At 58.3% G+C, this 22,424-nt stretch overlaps 2 protein-coding genes across 3 annotated transcripts in view; one reads left to right on the forward strand and one right to left on the reverse strand.

The window, feature by feature from the left end:
* The window catches only part of TTC21A (tetratricopeptide repeat domain 21A), a 36,995-nt gene extending 29,116 nt beyond the window's left edge, over nt 1-7,879 (forward strand). For both annotated transcript variants that reach the window (XM_086720479.1, XM_086720480.1), the window contains exons 19-29: nt 26-129; nt 1,354-1,542; nt 2,443-2,553; nt 3,256-3,337; nt 4,149-4,299; nt 4,554-4,715; nt 4,899-5,091; nt 5,175-5,399; nt 5,831-5,951; nt 6,068-6,135; nt 6,239-7,879. In XM_086720479.1, the coding sequence (XP_086576605.1) occupies nt 26-129; nt 1,354-1,542; nt 2,443-2,553; nt 3,256-3,337; nt 4,149-4,299; nt 4,554-4,715; nt 4,899-5,091; nt 5,175-5,399; nt 5,831-5,951; nt 6,068-6,135; nt 6,239-6,316 (1,484 nt within the window). In that variant the 3' untranslated portion in view covers nt 6,317-7,879. The remainder of the gene's footprint in view (nt 1-25; nt 130-1,353; nt 1,543-2,442; nt 2,554-3,255; nt 3,338-4,148; nt 4,300-4,553; nt 4,716-4,898; nt 5,092-5,174; nt 5,400-5,830; nt 5,952-6,067; nt 6,136-6,238) is intronic.
* Nucleotides 7,880-9,540: 1,661 nt separating this feature from the next.
* CSRNP1 (cysteine and serine rich nuclear protein 1) lies at nt 9,541-22,121 on the reverse strand. The gene is given in 6 exon segments (XM_086720487.1): nt 9,541-11,716; nt 11,800-12,114; nt 12,654-12,913; nt 15,355-15,393; nt 15,396-15,603; nt 21,933-22,121. Coding segments are annotated over 5 exon segments (1,764 nt in total). The 5' UTR covers nt 15,565-15,603; nt 21,933-22,121; the 3' UTR covers nt 9,541-10,735.
* Between the last annotated feature and the right edge of the window lie 303 nt (nt 22,122-22,424).

Consider the following 22,424-nt stretch of genomic DNA (forward strand, 5'->3'; position numbering starts at 1 on the left):
TCAGAGTAGTTTCTACTCTTTGCAGCCAAAGACCTCCCATCCATGATGAACAATGTCAAGTGCTTGCTTTTGCTGGCAAAGGTTTACAAGAGTCATAAAAAAGAAGACGCGATGGGAACTTTGAACAAGGTAATCGACATTAGACAATAGACTCAAGCTCTTTATTGGCCATTTCCTGGTGGGAGCTATAAAAGGAAGGATAGGACTGCAGGTCTGGAAGGCTCCAGGGCTGGCACTCAAAAGAGGACCTGGGTCACACCTCTGACCTCGGCCTTCCATTTATTCCCCGACCTGTGCTCTTTGTTGATGGTGCCCCGGAGTGCCCCAAGCCCGGCTGGGCTGGGTCGGAGAAAGCAGGGAGTCGGCAGGGATGCCCGTGGGATAATAATGGACAATGCGAGCAGCTCCCGGGCACTGAATGCTCTATGGTGGGTTCTGTACTGGGCTTTTTGCTTTCTTATTAATTCTCACAGTAGCCCTTTGAGATACGCACTGTGACATTCCTATTTCACAGATATGGCTCCAAGAGGTTAAGAAATGTGCCCAAAGTCAGACTGCCAGTAAATGGGGGAGCTGACAATTGAACCAGGTCTGGCCTGTCCCAACCTAAGCTCTTTTCTCCCCTGGGCTGCCCCAGTGGGACAGTTCCTGGCCATTCCTATCCCACCTCCCTTGCTCTTTGTCCGCAAGGGTGTGGCTGGCTTCTTGTTCCTGAGATGCCTTCTGCACTTGTACCAGGAAAGCCCACTCTGATGGCTTGAGACGATTTATTCCCTTGTTTCCCGCTGGATTCCCACTCCCGTTTGGCCCTTAGAAAGCCGAGTGCTGATTTGTGCCCACTTCCCAAGACTTAACCCCGGCATCACCAATTCTTCTTGTCCCGATGCTCCCTGGTTACTCACTTGATCATTTTATGTTGTGGATGTTTGTGGAGGCTGCCCCCAAGTTCCCAGCAGGGCAACATTCAGAGCAAATGCATCCATCAAAACGCAGCCTGCCCTGCGCACCTACTGTGTGCTTCTTCTAGCCCGTAGGAGGGCCAGAGCAAATTAGACACGGTAAGTATCAAGGCGTGATGGAAACAGGTAAACAAGTACAGGCACAACAGAGTGTTTTGTTTGAGTGCCTTTGCTTCCGATCTTGCCCCAGGGGCAGAGCCAGCTTGCCTCCTGAGTACTCAGCCAGGGGCCTTGCCTGCCCAGAGTGACCCAGATTTGCTCAAGGGCACTTGAGATGCCCTTTCTGATAATCTACTGACACAGAAACGAGAGTAGGGATTCTTTCTGTGAATTGGCCTGAGATCTGGCACATCAGGCGCTGGGATTCTGATCCCGAGTTTACTGGTTTCCCAAGGCCATGGACCTCCAGTCTCAGATCCTGAAGCGTGTTGCACTGGAGCAACCAGAAATGATCCCCTCCCAGAAACAACTCGCAGCCTCCATCTGTGTCCAGTTTGGGGAGCACCACCTGGCAGAGAAGGAGTTTGCCAAGGCAGTACGGTCTTATAAGGATGCCCTCTTCTACTCGCCTGATGACAATAAGGTGGGGTCCTCAAAGCCAGAGGCTGCTCCTTCTCTTGGGCCCTGCTGCCTTGCGGAGTCCCCTGACTAGGGGCAGAGGCTGGGTCCTTCCCTGTGCCTCCCTGAGGAGCTGCAGGTCAAGGGGCCCGGGACCCCTGGTGTGGGGAGCCTGCTCTGGCTGACCCCAGGGCCCTCAGCCATCAGCCCTTGGACCAAGACTGGGAGGCCTCACTTCGGACAGCTCCTTGTGCGGGGTAGAGCGGGGAAGATGCTCCCAAAAGTCATGTTAGTCTGGCATTTTCAGGTCCCCCTTGAAGGCACGGGCACAGTGACAGCCGTGACTGCCAGGGGTCTTTGGGCACGAAGCCAGGCTAAGCTTCCAAGGAGGTTTAGAGTCGTGAGGGGGGTGTGGCCCAGATGAGGCAGTGGTGGCTGGAGTCCACACTAGGAGAACCGATGAAGAGCTTAGTGACAGCCATTCATTTGTTCAACACGCACTCATTTAAGAGACGTATCATACGCGCCAGGCACGGTGCTAGGCCCCGGGGGCCACGGGGGGCAAGACAGGGTCCCTGCCCACAGACTGCCTCAGGCAGAGGGACAGATGAGCACATATTTAGTTCCATTGCCTGCGTGTGGGTCTGCACACTGCGGGAACTCAGAAGACGGGTGCCTGGCCCAGAGGCTACCACAGAGGGCTGCCCAGAGGGGGCTAGGTCCAAGCCAAAGGAGGAGGACGAGTTGCCCAGACCCCCAGTTTCAGAGGTTGGTTGGTAAAACACGTGGTATGATTGGGGGAGAAGGGGGAGCCGGGGACATATGTTGAAGGCGGAACGAATAAAAACGGACTAGGCGAGAGTGAGACACCAGCCCGAGTTTTCCCCTGATGCTCCCTGGTTGATCACATCCGGCCTTGTCCCAGGTGTTGCTGGAGCTGGCCCGCCTCTACCTGCTGCAGGGCCACCTGGACTTGTGTGAGCAGCACTGTGCCGATCTCCTGCAGACGGAGAAGAGCCACGAGATGGCCTCAGTGGTATGGGGCCACAGGACCTCCCCCCCCCCCGCCCTCCCCAGGGTCCCCGCCACCGCGCGAGGGCTGCTTCCCGGCCCCATAACTCCGATGCTTGGCTGACCCACCCCCAGGGGCCACCAGGCAGAGGGGACTGAGCACTGGGCCTGATGCCCTTCACGTGGTAGGGGTGGGCCGGCAGCCGGGGCAACATCAGCCTCCCGGGGCCAATCCAAGGGGAGGCGGGGAGACTGATCGGCTCCAGGGGAAACCACGCCCACAGTGGGTGAAGGCAAGGGTGGACAGGTTCCTGGGTTTAAAGAAATACGTGGGGAAAGGCCTCTCCAGTCTGACTTCTCTCCCTAACACCCAGACCACCGCCAGGGCCGCCCCACAGGAGTGGGGAGTCCTCATTCTGCCTCCACTGCCTGCTGCTGGCAGTTCTCGGACATGGGTGGAGGGTCCGGCTCTGCTGGCTGTCAAAGGGACCCACTGGTGTCTACCCCTGGGCTTACCTTCCCACCTGTGACCTCACCCCCGCCCTCCTCCCACCCCAAGCAGGCCCTGTCTTCTGGGCTCCTCCTGGGGCCGCTCCTCCCAGGGCCCAGAGAGGCGACCTTGGACGTCCCTGTCCACCTTCTCTGCTTACCCCCACGCCCACCCAGCCTCCCCACCACAGCCAGGCGAACTGTCAGGAGTCCCGGAGCATTGTGTGTTTTCTGACAGATGATGGCTGACCTGATGTTTCGAAAACAGAAATACGAAGCTGCCGTCAATCTCTACCATCAAGTCCTGGAGAAAGCACCAGGTAACGAACTGCCCACATCAAGACTGCCCACTGAGATGGCCTGCGTCAGTTCCCACCAAGCAAGGGCTGCTCTCCCCCACAAGGGTGGGCCGCCTCCCCTCCTTCCTGACTGGGCAGAGGAAGCCCCTTCCTCTCTGATTGTTCCCAGAGAGACAGGAAACTGATAAAGCACCGATGGAACGTGCTGGCCCTTCCCGAGTCCGAGGGGCCAGTTCCTGGTCTCAGGCAGGGCAGTGCTTGGCCCTGGACCCAGGACAGCCTGTCTGTCTCCAAATCACAGCCACTGGACTGGACGTAGCCCCCTTCTGAAGTGACAGCCACCTGGAGGTGGCTAGAAACTCTCCCTGTTAGGTAGCTACATTCCCGCCACACCTGAAGCTCAGACGACAGCCCCTGCGGGCCCACAGCCAACTCTGCCCCGAGGCCCAGCAGACTGCGGCCCTTAGGAGCGCGGGGTCCTGGAGCCAGACTGCCTACGTCTAACTCACGGTCTTCCACTTACCAGCTGTGTGACTTTTGGCCGAAAACTTTTGTGTCTCAGTGGAAAGGGAAAAATAGCTACCTCGGTGTGTGTAGGTAAAGCCCTTAATGCTTAACGTACTGTGTAAGCTCTAGCTGCTACTTTTCAGTGTGGTGATTATCCTTTGCTCAGCTTTGGAGACCAGGGGAGACATTGAAGCTGCTGGGAGGTCCCCGCTCAGCCCAGATAGGCAGTGTCTGCTGGGCCCCTCACTTCTCCATGCCAGGCCACAGCGCCCAATCGGCCTTGGCCGTTGGTTTTCACAGCCTGGCATCTTCTCTCCTATTGTAGACAACTTTCTGGCATGGAATAAACTAATTGACCTGCTATGGAGAAGCGGCAGACTTGAGGATGCCCCTGTCTTCTTTGAATTGGTCAAGAGGATGTCCAGCCGTGTTCCTTTGGAGCCAGGTTTCAACTACTGCAGAGGCATCTACTGCTGGTGAGCTGGGGAGTGGGGTGTCTTCGTCTTGGGGGCAGTTCCCTGCAGGGGGCCCTTCCTGGCAGGCAAGCTGGGCTTCCGCTCAGCACTGGGGAAGCAGAAATTCGACTGACTTGCGGGGCAGGCGTTTGGGAGACCAGCCACCCAGCCCCGCTCCGTGCAGACTCCGGGAGTGGCGCCCGAGTGTCCCTGCACTCCCCGGACCTCAGTTTCCCTCTCTGGTTCTTGGTATCTGTGTCTCATTTCCACTACAGGCGCATAGGGCAGCCCAACAAAGCACTGAAGTTCCTAAACAAGGCGCGCAAGGACAGTACTTGGGGCCAGAGTGCCACCTACTACATGGTGCAGATCTGCCTGAACCCGGACAACGAGGTCGTGGGCGGAGAGGTTTTCAAGAACCTGGTGGCGGAGAGCAAGTAGGGGCCCGGCTGACCTCGGGGCGTGGCAGGGGTGGGGGGGTGGGGGGCGAGGTGCAGGGGCCGGGCCCCTGGGAAAAGCGGGGAGAGCCACGTGGCAGGGTAGAGACCACGTGAGGGCCCGTGGGCCCTGGGCCCGCAGGCGGCCTGCCAGCCTGCCACTCTCACGTCCGATGCCCGCAGCTCCACAGACAGGAAGGCCCTCGAGCAGCACGCCGTGCGCACCGCCGAGAAGCTGCTGCGTGATTTCTACCCGCGCTCAGACTGGGGCCAGACCCAGCTGCGGCTGCTGCAGAGCCTCTGCCTGCTGGCCACCAGGGACAAGGCCAACGTGGAGGCGGCGCTGGGCACCTTCATCGCGATGGCACAGGCCGAGGTGGGCCGGCTCGCTGGGTGGGCCGTGGGGGGCCCGGCTGGGGGGGCCCAGCGCGCCGACGCCCGCTTCCCACCCGTGTGCAGAAGGACAGCGTCTCCGCCCTGCTGGCCATGGCGCAGGCCCACGCGCTGCTGAAGCAGGTCCCCAAGGCACGCACGCAGCTGAAGCGTCTGGCCAAGGCCCCGTGGACGCCGGACGAGGCCGAGGACCTGGAGAAGAGCTGGCTCCTACTGGCTGACGTTTACTGCCAGGGCGGCAAGTTCGACCTGGCCTCGGAGCTGCTGCGGCGCTGCGTGCAATACAACAAGGCAGGGCGGGCGCGCTGCCCTCGTCGGGGAAGCGGGGACGCCCCGTCCAGGCGGCCGGGAGGGGTGCGCGGGGCGTGGGGGCAGAGGAGATGCAAGGGCAGGGGCGAGGCGAGAGGAGGCGCGCAGAGTCGGGGAGCCGGGAGAGGGGAATGCGGGATGGTGAAGAGAGATGGGAAGGGTTCATGAGGTCCAGGGGCCTGCAGGTCAGCGCAGAGCGCTGTGGAGAAAGGGGCCATGCAAGCATAGGGGTATCCTAGAAGGGGCGCACAGGTGACCCCTCCCCAGCAAAGGTGGGGGGTGCTGCTGGAGTCGGTGAAAGGTCGGCGTTAATGCGGCTCCCCACCCTCCCTTGCCCCGCCCCGCGCCCCGTGTCCCCTCCCCCCACCGCTGGTTCCACCCTGTGCTGGGATCCGGTATGGCTTTCCCTGCAGTCCTGCTTCAGGGCCTATGAGTACATGGGCTTCATCATGGAGAAGGAGCAGGCCTACAAAGACGCAGCCGCCAACTACGAGCTGGCCTGGAAGTACAGTCATCACGCCAGCCCGGCCGTGGGTAAGGCCACCAGCCAGGGCCCATGTGGGTGAGGAGGAAGCTGGGCGGGAGGATCACCACCCTGGCTCTTGGGTGGTCAAGGTGCCACCGTGTGTGTTTCCTCTGCCCCTGGACAGGCTTCAAACTCGCTTTCAACTACTTGAAGGATAAGAGATTTGTGGAGGCCATTGAAGTCTGTCACACGGTAAGCCACCATCAGCAGCTGGGAGGCACCAGGAGGAGGGGTGAAGGGGCTTGGTGACAGGGCCCTGCCTGATGCCGCACACCCTTTCTCCCTCTGTTCCCAGGTCCTCGGAGAGCATCCTAACTACCCCCAAATCAGAGAAGAAATTTTGGAAAAGGCCCAAGGGTCTCTGAGGCCCTAGCTGTGGTCAGTGGGAGCCAGGGCGGGGAGAAGCCATCAACCTACAGACATTTCACTTCTACAGAAGTAGAGATCAGAAGTGGGTCGGTGAGAGGAGATTCGAAAATGACGTATTCTTCCCGTGTCTGTATGGTGTGTGGTTTCTTTGGATGGTGCCTCGTCTGATCTAAGGGGCATCCCAAAGCTTTGTGTTTTTCAGGCACAAGAAGCAGTTTTGCTCAGAGGAAAAAAGGGCATCAACCAAGCTAGTTTATGCCAGGCTCATTGGGCACCTTCTGTTGGGCTCCGTTTTTATTCCAGACTCTGTGAGGGAGCAAAGAGGTGATTTTTTTAAAATCCCCACAGCGATTTTAATATGGTTAGGTCAGTGCCTCCCCTCTCCCGTCTGGTCCCCAGAGCCCCCAAGCTCAAGAAGTGACTGCTCGCCCCTGTCCTGCTGCCCGCACACCCTTCCCGGCAGTGGCACAGATAGGAGAGCCGGCTCAGAAGGCCCTGTAGCTGAGGTTCTGTGCGAGGGACGCCATCGTCCTGCAGGTTCTGAGGCTCATTGGCTCACTCTGTCCATACATTCTGATTCCTCATCAAGTCCTTGGCTGGCCTCGGCTGGTCCTCTCTGGTTTGGGACAAATGTGATTCCCCATGCCTGGTACGGGGAAATACAGCCCAGGAAAAAATAGTTCTCACTTAAGATTTTGTAAAAGACACTGACCAACAAACTTAATCCTCCAGAAACCTGTTCGCCACCTCTGGGGACAAAAGCAGTGTCTCCAGTTAGATGACTTGTATTACTTGTACCTGGCAAGAGGGTGACAGCGGTCACTTTTGGCTGGAGCTCCCAACACCTCTCTTCTGTGTTTCATGACGGCAAGAATGGGCCAGTCAGGCCTCAGGGGAAGGACCTCTGAACTGGAAGCCTGGAGTGTGACCTTCCCAAGAGTTTCTACTCTTTGGGCCTCCGTGTTCCCCTCTGTGGCAGGAAATTAGACTAGATCTGTGTTCCCAAACCATGATACAAATCCCTGCCAGTGATATACAGCAGACAGCTGAAGTTGAATAACTATGTGTTAAAACATCATTCCTCTATATTATATATTCTCTATTAGAGAAAAACAGCACGATGAACTGGTGAACTCATGAGTGCTGTTACAATGGTTCTAACTTTTAAGCACATGGATACAATTGATGTAAAGTGAAATACGCACTTAGCGTGAGGACGAGGACGCAGCTGTGGTACAGTTTTTATGAGTTGTCGTCCAGTGACTACAGCTTGGAAACTGAACCGGCAGGGGTCCCTTGTAGAACAGACAGTTATCCTTCGTGACAGCAGAACCTTGTTTCTATAACATCCTGCTGATCGGGTGCACGGCCTCTTGGTCTGGGTCAATGACCTGGAACGCTTTCCCCAGGTTACTTAGCATCCTTCCTTTGGGAAACCAGTCCCTTTTCCTGGGATCTGCGTTACAATCCGGTTTCTTGGGGGTGGGTTGTTGAGAGACAGGTTTGCCCGTCTGGAGAATGATGCTGTCATGGATTGTATATTAATCACATTTTTGTTGCTGTAAAACCTAAGTTGTCTTAATTTACCTAAAAAAGAAAGAAAGAAAGAAAGAAAGAAAGAAAGAAAGAAAGAAAAGAAGAGAAAGCCAGGAAGTGAGAAAGAAAGAAAGAAAGAAAGAAAGAAAGAAAGAAAGAAAGAAAGAAAGAAAGAAAAGAAGAGAAAGCCAGGAAGTGATCCTGTTGCCCTAGAGGGGAGGTGGGCAGGTGCAGTCCAGCCATGGGCCATATCCATGGGGCAGGAACCTGTGGGGGTTCCAGCCAGGGACAGGGTGGGGCTGCAGGAACCTGCCACCTGGACCCCCAGGCTCGTCAGAGCAGGGCCTCAGAGCCCTTGGAGAGACCCAGATTCTGAAGCATCCATGCTGACACAATCTCTGCAAAAGGGCTCCCAGGGACCAGTGAGAGGGGAGGCAGCATCGCTGACCGTATGAGGATACTCCACCCCGAGGAGCCTAAGTCCTGGCTGTCCCTGGCTAAGCTGGTTACAGGAACAGGCTGTGCACCACGGGCCAGGCTCCAAGCCCTGGGTCCTCTCACGGCCACTGACAATATGGCCACACGGTCACATCCATGCATGTCCAGAGGCAAGAGACAGATACCCAAAGAGTGACAGAACTGGCAAAAAAAAAAAAAAGAGAGAGAGGGGATAAAACAGAGAGGCAGCAATACGAAAACAGAACGGAAGTCACAAACATGCACACAAGGCTTGCACCCTCCTGGCACTCTCCTAAGTGCCGTGTATGCGTGAACTGAAAAAGCTTTTATGAGGCAAGTAGTGTTATTATTTGCACAGCACTGGGGACAGCAAGACACTGCAGTCGTAGAAAGGAAGTGATTTGCATAGGTCACCTTGCCAGGTAGTGGCAGAACTGGGATGTGAACCTGGCACTCAGGGTCCATGCTCTTACCCCGGAAGCCACAGAGATGAAATAAAGGGGAGCCCGGCCCAGGCCGAAAGGCAGACGATTAGAGCGAGAAAAGGGAGACCCAAATCTGCTGTCCTTGTTGGGTCCTCCTCCCTCCCAGCACTCCTATAAGCCATTATTCCTAAGGGGGAGGTCGACCTTGCTCCTCCTCAGGCCCCACACTTGGGACTCCCCAGGGCAGGGCGAGGCCTGCTCCTCTGGCCTAGGCCGGGGACAGGTCAGACCGCCTGCTGGGGACAGGTCAGACGGGTCCGGCTGGTGCAGGAGGAGGAGGTCTTCCGGGGCTCAAGTCCCCAGGGACCCCAGCCGCTGGGCCCCACAGGAGGCCTCTACCAGCTACATCCCACTGTCTGCCCCTAAAGGGGGAGGGTGTGGAGGGGGTACTTCACCCTTGAAGCCAGGCCCCAGCTCCGCGTGACCGAGTGGGAAAAACCCCGGGCAGATAGCCCTGTCTCAGAAGACTGCCCTGCTGCTCCCAACACCCCAGGTGACCACTGGGGAGAGACGGGTTTACACAAAGAGAAAACTGCTGGGCCTGCCCTGCCCGGCCAGCCTCCCACTTGGCCATGACTGGCCTGTGCAGAAGGAGGCCCACTATGTGGTGTCTCCACCCCTACCCCAGCAGAGGCTCGGTGTCCACGCTGCCCTGCAGGTCCCGCCTCCCCCTCCCTCCCCAGCACCTCCTGAGGGTAGACCCCCCCCCCCACCCCCATCTCCAGGTCCCACAAACGCAAACCACCGGTTTTAAAAATAGAGCCTCTTTATTGGTACCTGTAAGCTCAGGTACAAGGTGTTCCCACAAGCACGCGGGCTGGTAAGGCCTCCTAGGCAAGAAGGCAGGCCCACAGCCTGGGCTTCTTGGCACAGACATGGAGAAAGATGAATAAATTATATAGCTCTAACACTCAGGGACGATATAGAAATTAGGATGCAAAACTTAACATCAGCAAACGAACGGCATAAAAGCCACAAGGAGCCGCCCCTCACCCCAGCCAGGTGGCCTCAGGGCATGGGCAGGCAGCCCAGGCTGGCATGCGTGCCCAGAAAGCCCTGAGATAGTGGTCAGGGGCGTGCTGCGGGCCCCGAGGCTAGCCCCTTGCCCTCGCTGGGGCTTCCTGCTTCCCTTCTACACTGATGGGCCCAAATGAAGGCTGTGACCTTTGGGGAGGAGGAAGATATGGCAGAGGACAGGAAAAAGAGGAGGCCGTGTGGGGCAGGTTTTGGTCACGGTTGGTCAGCCCCACCCAGCCCCCTGCCTGGACGCTGTCCTCAGCCACCCGGGGCCAGGCAGCTGCCACAGCAGACCACAGGGCCCAAATCCACACCTGGTTTATACCAAAGCCCAGGAAGGGCAGGAATATAGTACTACAAGGCAAAAGGGACTCACGGGGGTCTCTGTCCCACCCCAACCCCAGCATTGCCCGCCAGCCGGGGGGGAGAGGCCTACACCTCCTAGTCTCCAAATAAATTATGGAAATAAATTATAGTCTTTACAGTCCAGAGAACGCAGCCACCCATGGGTCTGGGGCTCAGGATGGCAGGAGAAGCCGTAAGAAGTGGCTGATTGCTGCCCTGTCTTGCTGTCTTTGGGCTAAGGAACATCATCTGAGACCGAAAAGGGGTCTGCGAAGCTCCAGGGAAGGCTTACGTCCTCCTGTCCCTGGCACGCACACCGTGGAAGTGGAAGGAGAGACTGTGTGGGCTTGGGGGGCGGGGGAGCAGGGTGGCGGAAAGGGAAGGCCCCCTCCCCGCCCTCTCTTCGGCACAGAAACTTACAAAAATAAATAAATCAATCCAGAGTGTTGCACAAAAATCAGGAGTGCCCGCACGGGCGAGCCAGCCAACGGGAGACCCTTACCTACAGGCCTCAGGGAGCCCCCAAATTACAACAAAGCAGCAACAGGGCTCTTGGGGCCGTGACAAGGTGCCCCGGGGCCTTACACGGGCACAGGCTCCACCAGAGACGCTGGGGCGGTGTCCTCAAGCAACTGGCTGTCTATGAAGGGAGCCAGGGCCTCGGCGGCTGAGTCAGGCAAGCCCATGACAGACTCCAGGAAGCAAGAGCCCGCGTCCCCAGGCGGAGAGAAGGCAGGCAAGGGGAAGTAGGGTGCCTCGAGGTTGTCCAGGCTGTCGGACACCTTCCGGGAGGTGTAGTGGGGCCCCAGACTGTAGTCTGGCAGGGCCTGGAGCAGCTCGAAGGAGTCGCAGGAAGACAAGCTGAGGTCCACGGAGTTGCTCTGGCCAGCGTCCGAGCCGGGCGGCACCGAGGTGCCCGGGAGGCTGCCTTCTCCCAACCCTTCAAGGCCACCGTTTAGGAAGAAGCTGGCATCCAGGTTGGCATTTTCATCCAGGATGCCTGACGTGAGGCTGGAGCTGGAATAGCTGTGGGTCCAGCTGGCTGGGCCACCGGGGTCACCAGTCCCAAAGATGTCAGCTGGGTGGAAGCAGCTGAGGTTGTCAAGGGTTCCCACTCCCCCTTCCTCCTCCTCCTCCTCCTCTCCTCCCAGGTCCGAGTCACTGAAACTCAGGACCCGGGCCAGGCTGTCATCATCCATGTCAGGCTGGAAGCCAGGGCCGGGCAGGGCTGGGCAGGTGGGGCCGCTGGGGGTCTCGCTTGTGCCTGAAGCTGTGGAGGAGTCGGTCATGTCACTGCTACAGCTGTCATCTCCCAGCTCACTGCTCGCGGGGGGCTTGGCCGGCGGGAAAGTGGGAGCCAGCGCCTGCTCACCGGGGCTGGCCGGGCCGCCCTGAGCGGGAGCCTCCAGCTCCCCCAGGCTCTCAGCCCCCTGCTCCAGCTGCAGGCGGGTGAGCGTGTGGATGAAATGGGTCTGCACCCGCGCCTGATTAAATTCCACGCGGCCCTTGGGGTTCGCACAGCCCTCCCGGCAGCAGCCGCAGGGGAACGCGGTGTGGTCCATCTGCAGAGAGAGCAGAGCGTGAGAGAGGGTCCCCCCGAGCCCAGACAAGCCCCCGCGCTCGGGCCTCCCTCCCCGGCCCACACCTGGCACTTGATGCCCGCCAGGCTGCAGCTGCAGGTCTCGGGGTCACAGACCCGGTCACAGCGACAGCCACAGTCCTCGCGGGACTGGCGCACGGCCTGCAGCTCCCGCTTCTCCTCGCGATCGATCCTCCGCACTCCGGCAGCCCGCAGCAGAGCCCGCCGGCGCCGGGCCGGATAGGGCTGTAGGAAGGTCATTTCCTCCAACCGGCCACCGGCCACGGCCACAGCCAAGTCCTCCTCCACGGAGGCATCATCGATCGCGTCCACTGTGAGTGGCAGGCCAGCCTCCGTCTCGGGTACGCCAGCCTCCGTGAGCTGTATCCAATGGGAGAGAGGAGGGATGTGAGAGACAGAAGGGGTCTCTGCCCCCACCCACGGCCATCAGTCACCCGACAAGCGCTCTGGGTCGGGCACCATAGATACCACAGTGAGCTGGGAGGCCAAGAACACTGCCTTTGGGGCATTTGCAGAGATTTCCCGTTCCTGTCATTCCCCAGTCGATGGACAAACCCACCCAACCATCAACCAGCCAGACACACAGTGACCCCCAGGGTCACATCAACTCCAGATTCCCGCCCTCCCTGCAATGCTCCTGGCACACCCCCCCCCCCCCCCCCGCCCCCAGACAGCTCCCGGCGCCGTGCCCCCAACCCCTGCAGCAAACAGGCCCTCCCACACCCCACTCTGCAGATAACGCAGGCGACAGGCCCTGGCCGAGCAACACTGGCCCCAGGGGCCTCTTTCCCCAAATATATAATGAGCACCCGGGCTCCCACCCCGGAGGCCCCGCCCCCTCACGGCCAGGACTTGAGAAGCTGGCCCAGGCGCTGGCGCGGGGCAGCGGGTCTCCCTACCTTCCAGCGCAGGGCTTCCAGCTTCTCCTCCTTCAAGCGCAGGCGCAGTTTCTCCCGCCGAGCCCGGGCTTGCTCCTGTGCAAACTCGGCCAAGGAGAAGCGGCGGCAGGCGCTGTGGCGGGGGGCCATACCCAGAGTGCAGCCACCGCGGCTGGGCACGCTGGTGAAGCCCTGACACCGAGGAAAGTAGAAGACGGTGATGCCATCGAAGGCAACGCGGCCTGGGCGCTTCCGGGGCGCCCTCTTCAGGATGGACAGGGCTGGAAAGGCAGGGAGGGAAGGGGCAGGGCATTAGTTCTCCGTGAGGGACGGCTTAACCTCCAGGAAGATGGCGAGCTGCCTCTCCTCACACTCCCCCTCCGATCTCCTAGCCCAAAGAAAGCAATGGATCCGAACGGATCTGGAGAAATGGAGCCAGCCTGGCTGGGGATGAGCGCTGGTACATTTGAACGCCACTCCTAGGTCACCATGGGCTTACTGTTAGTTACCAGTCCAAATGAGAGCATTTGGTGACATTAAGCATCTTTCCCATCTTTATTAGCCATTTATAGGTTCCTTATGCAGTTTTCTGTAGTTTTGTATTGATTTGCAGGAGCTCTTTATATATGACATTAGAGATAGTAATCATCTAGCCCATCTGTGCAAATATTTTAGTCTTTTAATATTTATTTATTCATTTATTCATTTATTTATTTTTTAAATAAAATGTTTATTCATTTTGAGAGACAGAGGGAAACAGAGCATGAGCGGCAGAGGGGCAGAGAGAGAGAGAGAGGGCGACACAATCCGAAGCAAGCTCCAGGCTCTGAGCTATCAGCACAGAGCCGGACTCCGGGAATCACGACCTGAGCTGAAGTGGGATGCCTGACCACTGAGCCACCCTCGCGCCCCTTTAGTCTTTTATTTTTGTCCAAGGCATTTTATAAAATAACTTCTAAGGCTACATAATTAAAAATATATTGATCTTTTCCTTTATAGCTTCTGCATTTTGGAACACATTTAGGCTATTATTTGGGATTACCTTTCTAAATTATGGATTGTATACTGGGTAGTAAGCTATGTATTTGGTATCTTCTGTACACATATTGGTATACCGTTCCTTTTTATTAGGCTGAACCACAGGCAGAACCATAAAGCACTTGAATACTGGCAATTTCATGTATTTCCATGCAATATGTTATTTTGTCTGTCTCAATCCAATATATAGAATTCTCATCCTCTCTGCTAACTGGCGAGTACTTACTGAACAATGCTAACTACCAGTGGTGACAGGGTCCCCATCTCTTTCTTTAGTTGGACTGCTTCTAATATTTCCTCATTAATCAGAATGCCAGCTTTTTGGGTTGAGACACATATTTTTTAATCATGTAAGGTAGCATCCATTTATTGCTACTTTATCAAGGGTCTTATCCAGAAGGAACATGACATTTTTATCAAATGTCCTTCAACATCTACAGTGGCTCCTATATTTTATAGTAAACTATAAAAGTATAAAATCGGATTTTATAGTATTTTATATTTTATGATATTTATAATATTAAGCCATTCTTGTATTTCCAGAATAAACCTACAGGAGTTTAGTCAACATACTGTTAGATTCTATGTGATACAAATTTTATAGTAAACTATAAAAGTATAAAATCGGATTTTATAGTATTTTATATTTTATGATATTTATAATATTAAGCCATTCTTGTATTTCCAGAATAAACCTACAGGAGTTTAGTCAACATACTGTTAGATTCTATGTGATACAAATCATACTCTTTTTCTAGTATAATATAAAGATATTATAAACAAAGACACCATATCTGAGGTATTAAAATGTCATGGCAGGAATGTCATAATTAGGAAAACTATGTCTCGGGGTGCCTGGGTGGCTCAGTGGGTTGAGTGTCTGACTCTTGATTTCAGCTCAGGTCATGATCTCATGGTCATGAGATCGAGCTCCGCGTCGGGCTCTTCGCGGACCGTGGAGCCTGCTTCAGGTTCTCTCTCTCCCCCTCTGTCCCTCTCCCCTGCTCTCTCTCTCTCTCTCTAAAAAAATAAATAAAATGAAAAAAATATATACAAAACAAAAAGAAATTAAAAAAGAAAGAAAAATATGTCTAAAAAGGCTCCTTAGGGTTGGGGGCAATAATAATGGAAAACAAGGTTGAGGAATACTACTTTAGGGCTGTCTTTGTCAGTTCGAAATCAAAATTATGCCAGCTTGAAAAATAACTGGGGGAAAGAAACCTTTCCACTATGTTCAGGCGAAGCCAAACAGCGTTCTGACAGGAGAGGGACCGGCCTGACAGGCCCCGCGGTGCAGAAGTGTGGGGCGTGGGACTCCGGTGGTTCCGTAGGTAGGACAGGGTGTGCAAGCTGGAGAAACGAAACTGGAACAGAAGGGAGGAGCTGCAGCCGGAGGGCCGAGGGCCACAGTGAGGAGCTCCGTCCTGCCCGGCAGGACTTCTAAGCAGGGAGTCCCAAGGTCAAAGGTGAATCTAGCCGGGCCCGGTGCCTCTGGACAGAGGGCATTCCTGAGTAACCACTGTATTACGGGAAGTGGACAAGGTGGGGAGCCAAAGCCGCGGGGACACGACCTCCAGGGGCCAGAATGGCTCTGTCATGGGGACAAGGTGGGCCTCCCAATTTCATCTTCAGGAAGGATGAAGGGGTGTGGTGGTTCCCGGGAGGGGGGCGGGGCAAGACTCACGGGTGAAACTCCGGGGGCCACAGAAGTCACGGTCAGGCAGGGTATCTGATCCCAGGGGCCCTCCTCATCTGAGTCCCAGGCCAGGGAGACGGAAGAGCTCGGGGACAGGAGCCAGAACGGCGGCCAGAGGGACAAGGAGGAGGAAGAGGAGCAGAGCGAGGAGGAGTCCTCATCCAGCTGGTCAAACTTCCTCTTTAGCGGCCCAGTCATGGTGGCGCTGGGGTACTCTGGGCTTTGGGCACGGACGGCCTGGAACGGAAAGGAGAGCGCTCTCAGCGGCAGGCCTGAGGGCAGGCGGCGGGGCGCCCGGCCACGATCCCCCGCTCCCCCTGCCCCTCCCAGGTGTCCCGGGCCGCCCCCTCGACTCTGTGTGCAGGGGGCCCGGGGGCCCGGCTCCGGGAGGCTTCCTTCCACCAGCGCAGGCGCTGAGGGCCAAGGCCTCCTCCTGCACTTGCAGACTCCCACCACCGCTGCCCAAACGCCTTCCCAGGACACCACCAGGCACCTTCCCCGCTACCTCCCACGACCCACCTACACACATGCATACACCAGACCGACAGATGGACCGGCAGACCTCAGCCCGGCCTCGCTCATTCCCCGACAGGAATCCTGGGGGCTGACTCACTGGCTGGCTGATTCACACGGCTCGCATCTGTGTGCCTTTGTGTGTGTGAGGCCGTCTGCCACAGCCCGCACAGCCCTGTATGGTGGCTTTGCTTCCTCCTCCTCCTCCTCCTCCTCCTCCTCCTCCTCCTCCTCCACCACCACCACCACCACCGGCTGCCCCAGCACACCCACCGACACACCACCCTGCACACACACACAGACTCCCTCTCCCTCTCCCTCTCCGGGGCCAGGTTGACCAGGGCACTCCGGGAAACAGGCTGGCTTTGACACTGGCCCCGATTCCCAGACACAGGACTTTCCAGAGCCCCTCCTCTCCTGTGACAGAGCCGCTCAGACTTTCCCTCAGAAACCCCCGCCCCACCGAAGTCCCCTGCCTCCAGGCCTGGCAAGTGCTTCCTGCTTCTCTAACAACTCCTGTTTTGGTTTTAAAACCCATCTACATGGTGTCTCTCCTCCAATATCTAACCCCGTTTGTTTGACTTAACTTCCTATGGAGATTGTTTGTTTCCCCTTAAAACAAACAAACAAACCAACCCACCAACCAACCACACACGCAACTCTTAGTGAAACTGACCGGTCAAGATGTTCCACTCTCTCCTGTTTGTAGCTTGGTGACATGGGCCACGTCAGGACACAGAGCTTACTGTGTCTTCCCCTTTGGAGGGTCTCAACCACAGAGCCTCCCACAGCCTGGCTGGCCTCGGACTTGGGGCTCCTTCCCCTAAATGCCTCGGCCACCCTTGGCAATCCCCAAAGGACTCAGTCCTGAGGGCTGGGCTACCTTGTACCTTGTCTGTGTCCTACAGTGCTCAGGCCTGGGCCCCAGGAGGTCACCAGGAGGAAGGGGAAACGATGCAGAGGCCCCAGTGCTGGGGAGCCCCTCCCCCACTGCCATCACAGGAAATGAGAACAGGAAAAACCAACCAGAAGGCTGCCGATCTCCCCTACTCAGGTGTCCTTTCGAAAGGCCCCTGTCCCCTTTTGGCGAGCCTACCACAAAGTGTCTGGATCCCAGACCTAGGGGGTCCGCAGTCGGCGGACTTACCGGATAAAATTCGTCCCCGGGACAGCCTCTCCCCGCAGGCATGAGACAAGCAAGAGAAACCCCCTCCTTGCTAACCTTTCGTTCACACTGGGCCAGGGGAAGAGAACGCACAGGTGCTTCCGGGGGCTTCTCAGCGGGGAGTTTCTCAGGCCGGGGCGCCCACCCCCCCCACCCCACCCCCTGCAAAACCACAAACAAAAACAACGCAGCTCCCAGCTGACCTGCAGGCTCTCCCAGGAGATGGGGAAACTCATGACCCGGAGCAGGCACACACATACATACACGTGCAGCCCACAGACACACACAGAAACACACACAGACAGAGCATACCCACACAGCCTGCCCCTACCGGCCCCGCTGGGAGACCCCATCCTTTCCCAAACCCCAGATGCTGTCCACAGGGGTGCCGAATGCCTAATCCCATGCCCAAGCCCCAGGCCCACCCCCGCCAAAACCAAATGCCCGCTTTTTATCTGTGCCTGGCTGTCCCTTAGAAACATAGAATTCCATAGGCCCCAAATCGAACCCCTTGTCTCTGTTCCCCACCCCCATGCCATCTGTTCCTCTTCCTGTGTTCCCTATCTTAGTAACGGCACTGCCACCCACCCAGTTACTCAAGCAGAACCTGCAGCCATCCTCACTCCACTCCTTCCTCCCGCTCCCTCCGGCCACATCCAGGCACCCAGTCCTCCCAAGTGCACACTAGCTCACTTCGCGCACACAAGGCTAGGCACAGACACAGCACTGTGGGGGGGGCCATCAGCAGAGTGTTAAGAACCTTGGCTCCGGAACCCGACTGCCTGCATTTGAACCCTGGCTTGGCTATTGCTTGATCGCGTGACCCCAGTCAAGGTCCTTAGGCTCTCCGTTTCTCGGCCTTGTAACATCCTAGGGTTGGGAGGTTTACGTGAATCCATGCATGCCAAGTTCTTGGACCGGCAGTAAGCGCTGAGTGGCTATGTCATTCCGAACTGTGAGAAAAACGAGCTCCTCGATACACACATGTGAACCTCATGATGTCATGTGGAATGAAAGGAGCCAGACACAAGAATACACGGGAATGAAGTTCAAGGAAAGGCAAACCCAATCAGTGATGATACAAGTCAGAACGGGGGGGGGGGGGGGGGGGGGGGGGGGGCGAGGGATAGCAGAAATCTCACCGGGGGGAGGGGGGTGGAATCCTCTCGAAACATTCTGTGCTGACCTAGCTGGGGGTCCCATGAATGTCCTAAAACTAAAAATTCACCTAACTGTACACGTGGGATTCGTGGGCTTTATGCATTTTATGTATGTCTCCTTCACTTTTAAAAGTTTATTACCCTTATGCCTCTGTCCCCACGGCTACCGCCCAATGTCCCCTGCCTCTGCTCCTGTCACCCCCCTGCAGCCAGAGTGGTCTTCCTAAACCACATGGCTCCCTGCCACCCCCATGCTGAGGAAAGCTGGCCCTTAGGATCAAGCCTAGAATTCCACGAGAGGCTGAGGCAGGCTTGGCTCCTGCTTCCCCACACCCCTCCCCTCACTATATTCCAGCTGAACTTGCAGTTTCCCTAATTGCCATGACCTGCCCGCCTCCTGGCCTTTGCACAAGCTGGAACCCAGCCTCGCTCTCCTTTAATAGTCATTTCCAAGAGGGCCTCCCTGAAACCTCCACCCCTCACTCCTGACTATATGCCTCTCTGGGCTCCCACGGGCCCTGGGATTCCCCTATTCGGGCCCTTCTCTCACGGTCTCACTGCCCCTCCCTCACACCAGGCTGACGGCCTCTCTGCCTGGCCAATTACTGTGCCCATGCCTAGAACAGCCTGGCATAGAGAAGGCACCTCTAGCAGAGGTGGACCTCTGAGGGGTGGACTGCTCAGAGTGATCTCCTGGTCCTGTCACAGTCAGTCAGGGCGGGGAGGGGGGCGGGGGTGCCATGCCACTCCCCAGCTTGCACCAGAGGGTTTGAGCCACAGAAGGGAGTGGTTCTGGGAGTTAAGAAGCATTGGCTGCAGACAGGTGCCAACATAGACATCTCAGGAGGCTCCCTGTTCCCCAGAAGTAAACAAATAGATATCAAGGAAGCAGGTTTAAGCCTGACACCCTGGTTCTGCCTCAGGCTTGTCTACAGAATGGGAACTCAAGGTGAGGGGGTTAGAGGCTCCAAGGCTGCAGACGGGGAAACAGGGACACAGATAAGCTCCCGCCACACTGTCCATTCTAGGGGTGACCCTCCCCCCACCCAGGATCTGCACACCCGCAAAGTCCCTGATGCTCCCCTGGGGTGGAGGGAGAGGGGACAGCCCTTGGATCGCAGTGCCTCCCTGTCCCACCTGGGAATCCAGAGGCAGGAGATGAGACAAAAAGACAGCCAGAGACAAGGACAGGCCAAGTCAGAGAAAGGAATGAAAGATAGTGAAAGAGTCCAAGAAAAGTGTCAGACAGTGAGTCAGAGGAGGGGGGAGGGGCCCTCAGTAGCTACCCAGCCATGGCACTGTTCCCAGGGTGAACACAGCCCCCATCCTAGGGTCCCAGGGGAAGGAGAAGCGATTCCCAGGAGCTGGCTCAGACAGAAATACCACACCCCCAGGAGCCCCAGAGGCAGGCTCTGAATCAAAGACAGCCAGGCTTCTTCCGGGATCTGCCTGGGCCCTGAGAATCAGGCCACCCTCCTGTCACCACACACAGGAGTTGACAGCTCAGGACGAAGGGGTGACACTTCCCCACTCTACTACCCACAACTATCTACACATTCAGGCCACACTATGTGAACCCAGGGAAGGCCACCTCAGCCTGGGCACCAGGCAAACAAAGGCTCGTTGGGGGTCAGGGGGATATCTCAGGGCCTCTGGGAAGTCTCATCAACTTCTTTGTGCCACTCGTTAGTCCCAGTGCCCCAACCCCCGACCACAGCCGGTATTGGGGAGAGGGCACCTTGGGCTGGCCCTATCCTCCTCTGGGAATCTGAAGAACTATGTCGTTTAACCTCAGAGCCTTGGTCAGGCCAGTACCCCCAACACCTGGGGGCACACGACCCCAGACTCTCAGGAGCTACTTCCTGGGACAAGGGGAGGGCACCCCTGAGTCCCTCTGGCCCTCACTGGGATTGGCTAGGAAAACAACCTGGGCAGCACAAAGAGGGCAGAAGGGAAGCCTTAGCACACCCCTCCCCCCCCATCCCTCTGAAAGTGATCCGGGCGGGGGGTGGGGGGGGTGGGGGGGGGGGGGAGGGCATGGTTCCTCAGCCTTGGCCTCCAGAGCCTGGCACTGGGTAGGTGCCAAATGTTTGCTGGCTACAGAAGGCAACTGCTCCTGCAGAAGGGAAATTGTACCTGACACCTGAGCAAGGCCTCCTTCGTTCTCATTCATTCATTCATTCATTCAACAAACATTTATTGAGCTCCTATAAGATGCCAGGCGCAGTGTCAGGCACTCGGGCACACAGGGCAGCAAGACCTACACTGGCTGCACTCTCCCAGCTTTTGAATTTAGTGGCAAGGAGTGTGTAGTTACAGAATGGTGGTGAGCGCTGGGAACGCAGGTCTGAGGCAATGTGGGGCAGGAGGGGCAAAGCTGAGGGTAAAAACAATCTCTGGGAGGAAAGGAAGTAGAAAGAGCTCCAAAGGGGGGCACAGCCGAGGGGGGGGAGGGGCGTCCAGCGACAGGTTTCTGGAGCCGCGGCTGCCGGGACAGGCTTTAGCCCCAGGGCACTGGAAGCCTCAGCAGGGTTTAAGGAGGGAGTTGACAATATACCAGATTTGCATTTTAAAAAGATGGCTCAGTCGCCGACTGGAGGGGGTGTGACCTGCTGGGCAGGTGCCAGGGCTAGGTGAGAGATGACAGGACAGGGAGGGAACAGGAGAAAGGGGAATAGACTCGGTAACCTCTGGATGTGGAGGTGGAAGAGGGCAGTGATGTCAAGGATGGGGGACCAGCGGCAGAGGCCCCATCCAGAGGGCTGTGAGCCATCGGCGTGGAGGTGTGGGGTGGGCCGTGGGCCGCGGAGCTGGGGAGGGTCCCTCCGGTGTCAGGAGTGGGGGCTACGAGTGTGATTGTGCCAGGGAGCAGGAGTGCCTAAGTGTGTGCCGGCTGCTGCGGCCAGGGCATCCAGAGGTGCGTGCCTGCGGAGGGGCCCCCGGGGAGGGGGAAACTGAGGACCTGGGGGAAGTACGTGCAGGGGAGCCGAGAAGTGCGTGGGAGAGAGCCTACGTGTGCCCGCGGGTGTCCGGCGGGGCTGCGCCCGTGACTCACAGCGGTGGCCTCCGCGTGTGACGGTGACTGACAAACAGGTGAGCGCACGACACAATCCCTCCTCCCTCCCTCCCTCCCTCCCTCCGCCCTCCCACCCTCCGGGGTCCGTGACTCACGGAGCCTCACTCCTTCTGGCTCTTCCCTCCACTCCCTCCCTGACCCCTGCTGGCCGGGGGCGCCGGGCACGGCACGCGCCGCAGCCCTGGCGCCCGCCCCCGGGGGGAGCCCGAGGAGGAAGGCGACAAATGTCACCTGCTCCGGCCACGCGAGGAACTTCTGAAAAGTTCTCAGGCAACTGGGTCAAAAGGAAACTCTCCCGTGGACGCGCGCACCCCGTCACCCAGCCGCCCGCGCCAACCTGGGCTCGGCCGTCACCCGCACTGAGCTCGGGGCGCCGCGACTTCTCGGGGTACCCTCGGTGGCGCGGGGGAGGGGAGCGGAAAAACCTGCCACTCTCGCCTCCCCGCCTCCTCGCCCCGGACGCCGGCCGGGCGCGCAGTCAGGGGCCAGGCCGGGCCGTCCCCCCGCCCCGGTGCCCGCTCGGGGGAGGCGGGGGGACAAGTGGCAGGGACCGGAGGGGCGCAGCCACCCCCCCCCCCCGCCCCCGCCCCGCGCGGGACGCCCCCTCCCCGACGTCCCGGACCAGCCGGGCCCGCAGCTGCTCGGTGCTCACCTGCGATCCGGACGCTCGCCAAGGGCACCGATGCGACCCGCGTCCCGGCCGGGGACGCCCCCGGTGCCGCGACCCCGTGCGCGCTCCGCCGAGCCGCAGTCGGCCCAGCCGCCCCTCTCTCTGAGCGTCCGGCGGCGGCGGCGGCGGCGGGAGACTGGCTGCGCCCGGCCCCGCCCGCCGCTCCGCCCTCCTCGTCAGTGGAAAACTCCGGGGCTCGCAGCGCTGACGCACGCCCGGCCTCCCGCCAGGCCGCCCGGCAGCCCCGCCCCGGAGGCGCCGCCTCCCCCCCCGCCCGGAGCCCGGCGCGGCGGCCGCGGGGCCTCCCTGCGGACTCTGACCCCGCGCGGCCGCCGCGACCGCCCCGCGCCCTCGGCCCTCCGCCGCCCTCGCCCGTCCCCCTCCCGCGGTTTCCCGAAGTCGCCGACGCGCCCGGCCGGCGGAGCCGGGTCGCGAGGATCCCCACCTCGCCACGCGGCCCCCGTTCGCGGATGG

Source organism: Puma concolor, chromosome C2 (assembly GCF_028749965.1).
Source record: "Puma concolor isolate L17-30 chromosome C2, mPumCon1.1.hap2, whole genome shotgun sequence".
In the NCBI taxonomy this organism is placed as follows: Eukaryota; Metazoa; Chordata; class Mammalia; order Carnivora; family Felidae; genus Puma; species Puma concolor.